The sequence below is a fragment of the Cyprinodon variegatus genome, unplaced genomic scaffold, assembly GCF_000732505.1.
Source record: "Cyprinodon variegatus isolate N-32 unplaced genomic scaffold, C_variegatus-1.0 Scaffold294, whole genome shotgun sequence".
NCBI lineage: Eukaryota > Metazoa > Chordata > Actinopteri > Cyprinodontiformes > Cyprinodontidae > Cyprinodon > Cyprinodon variegatus.
In genome coordinates, this window is record NW_015150747.1 from 493366 (window position 1) to 495551 (window position 2186).

A 2186-nucleotide genomic window follows, 5' to 3' on the forward strand; every position below is an offset into this window, starting at 1 on the left:
AAAAAACCACAGATATTAAGACAGGATTTTGTTTTTTAAATAGAAATTTTCAAAATTTTGGGACAATATAGTCTGATAAAGAGCACATTTATATGCATGTTTAGGCTAGAATGATTAGAAATTGAATATGACTTCCCTACCACCTTAAGTGGCGTGAATTGTTTTCAGAGTCAGTGAGTCCCTGTTATAGGAGGACTCAGACCACATCTGAACCAGTTTATGTTTAAATTAACCAAGTGAGCTAAATCTGATCAACATATGAGTCTGACTGCGTTGAATGTTGAAACACGTCTCTGATTCCAGATGTTTTGCTTCCGATTCCACATTTATTATCATTGGACTTTAATATTTCCCCAAGATGGCAGAGTGGTTCCTACTGGAACGAATGCAGGCCGTACAGCCGTCCTTGGGAGAATCCTGCAGCCCTGATCCCCACCGACGGCTTCAGCACTGATCAGGAATATATAGCAGAAGGTTGGAGATAGAGCAGGATCCTGGGATGTGACCCAGATGACACACATGATCACACACAGATGCCTCCAGGACACACACACACACACTCTAAGCCACTTACTGTCCTGACTGTGGGTGGATCCACCCCTGATCTGACCTGATCCCTCTCCTCATCACAACCATCCACACCTACCTGGCTGCCGGCTTGTGGAAGCTGAGGGAACAGATTCAGGCTGGTTGGTCTCTTTGGTCGGTATTTGTCCATGACAGCACAGGTGGTTCCTCCTCTGTTAGCGACAGCTTCCTCCCTCCTCCTCCTCCTCCTTTATTAATCCACCGTCGGACGCTCCTCGGCTCGGACAAGGCCTCCCCCACCCTCCTCTACCTCCCTGTCATCTCTTCCTCCTCAGTCCTCTGAGCATCGATCAGCTCTGAGCTCCTACTCTGGCCACACCCCTCTACCCCAGTGATTGGTCCTCCACAGCCTCACATCATCTTCAGCAACATCACAGAGAGGAAGAGGGAGAGGAGGAGGAGGCGGGTGGTGCTGAGTGGTGATGGAGGTAATCAGGACTGAGAGGGAGCAAAGGAGGAGGAGATGAGTTAGAGATACAGAGGGAGGAAGAGGAGGGGGAGGAAGTCAGTGGCAGCCAATCAGAGCGATGCATGACATCATCAGCTGATCTGCCTTCAGGCTACCAAACATGCAGAGAGTGACTCAGAGAAACAAGATTAGAGAGCAACACTGGGCGGGACAAAGGCAGCAAGCAGTCAGCAAAGCAGGCGGGAAGCTGTGTGATGACTGGGAACCAGTCTGACTGAAACCAGTTTCACTGAACATGGAGAAGGTTGCCATTTAACCAAAGGTCTGATAACTGGGAACCAGCCTGTCACTCTGTCTCAGGCACGTTGGACTAAAGATGGAGGCAGCAACCAGTTGGAAAACCAGCCATCAAACAGTCATTCAGTTGGCACCTGTTCACCTTTCTGCTGAGAACCAGCCAGCCAGTCCTTCCTAAACCTGTTAAAAGTCAAACTTACATCTGGTTAACAGTCAGTAAAACCAATTTACAAGATGTTTTAAAATGTACAGCTTTACACCCTTTGAGGCCAAAACCAGTTCAGAGAAACCAACCAGTCGGCTGGACTGAAACTAGTCAGTAAAACGGCCAGAAACCAGCTAACCAGAACACTTCCGCAGTAACCAGTCAGGAAAAGGTCATTTCACTAAAAACCTGTCAGTGACTCAGAAACTGAATACATGGTAACTGGGAACCAGTCATTTAGCATGACATGATCTAAAAAAACTGTTCGCAAGCCTCCAGTCAGTCAGTATGAGCAATAAACAGGTGCCCCCCCCACCCCAATCCCACCCAAATGTATGTGATGAACGATTTGTACTGAAACTGAAATCTCGATTACAGTGTGAATTGTAGTTGGCAATAAAGAAATTGATTGATTGATTGAATAATTGATTAAAAAGGCAACAGCTGAAAATAAGTGAAAAAGGATCCTGCAGGGCTGTGAGCTACAGGCTAACCTCAAAGACCTTTTATGTCAAAAACCTTCATTTCTTGTACAGAAAAAAAGAAGGGACAAGGACCGGTCAGAGGAATTTTCCTCTCAGCTGACTCCGCTGTAAAGGTTCTCATGGATCTTCCTGATGATCACAGTTTTTAATAGGGATGCACGATATTGGGATTTTGGCCGATATCCGATATGCCGATATTTTA

General features: G+C 46.3%; 1 protein-coding gene across 1 annotated transcript in view; it reads right to left on the reverse strand.

The window, feature by feature from the left end:
• The window catches only part of LOC107090417 (C-Jun-amino-terminal kinase-interacting protein 1-like), a 34256-nt gene extending 33237 nt beyond the window's left edge, over positions 1 to 1019 (reverse strand). Inside the window, exon 1 of the mRNA XM_015383786.1 lies at positions 647 to 1019. Within this exon, the coding sequence (XP_015239272.1) occupies positions 647 to 718 (72 nt within the window). The 5' untranslated portion in view covers positions 719 to 1019. The remainder of the gene's footprint in view (positions 1 to 646) is intronic.
• Between the last annotated feature and the right edge of the window lie 1167 nt (positions 1020 to 2186).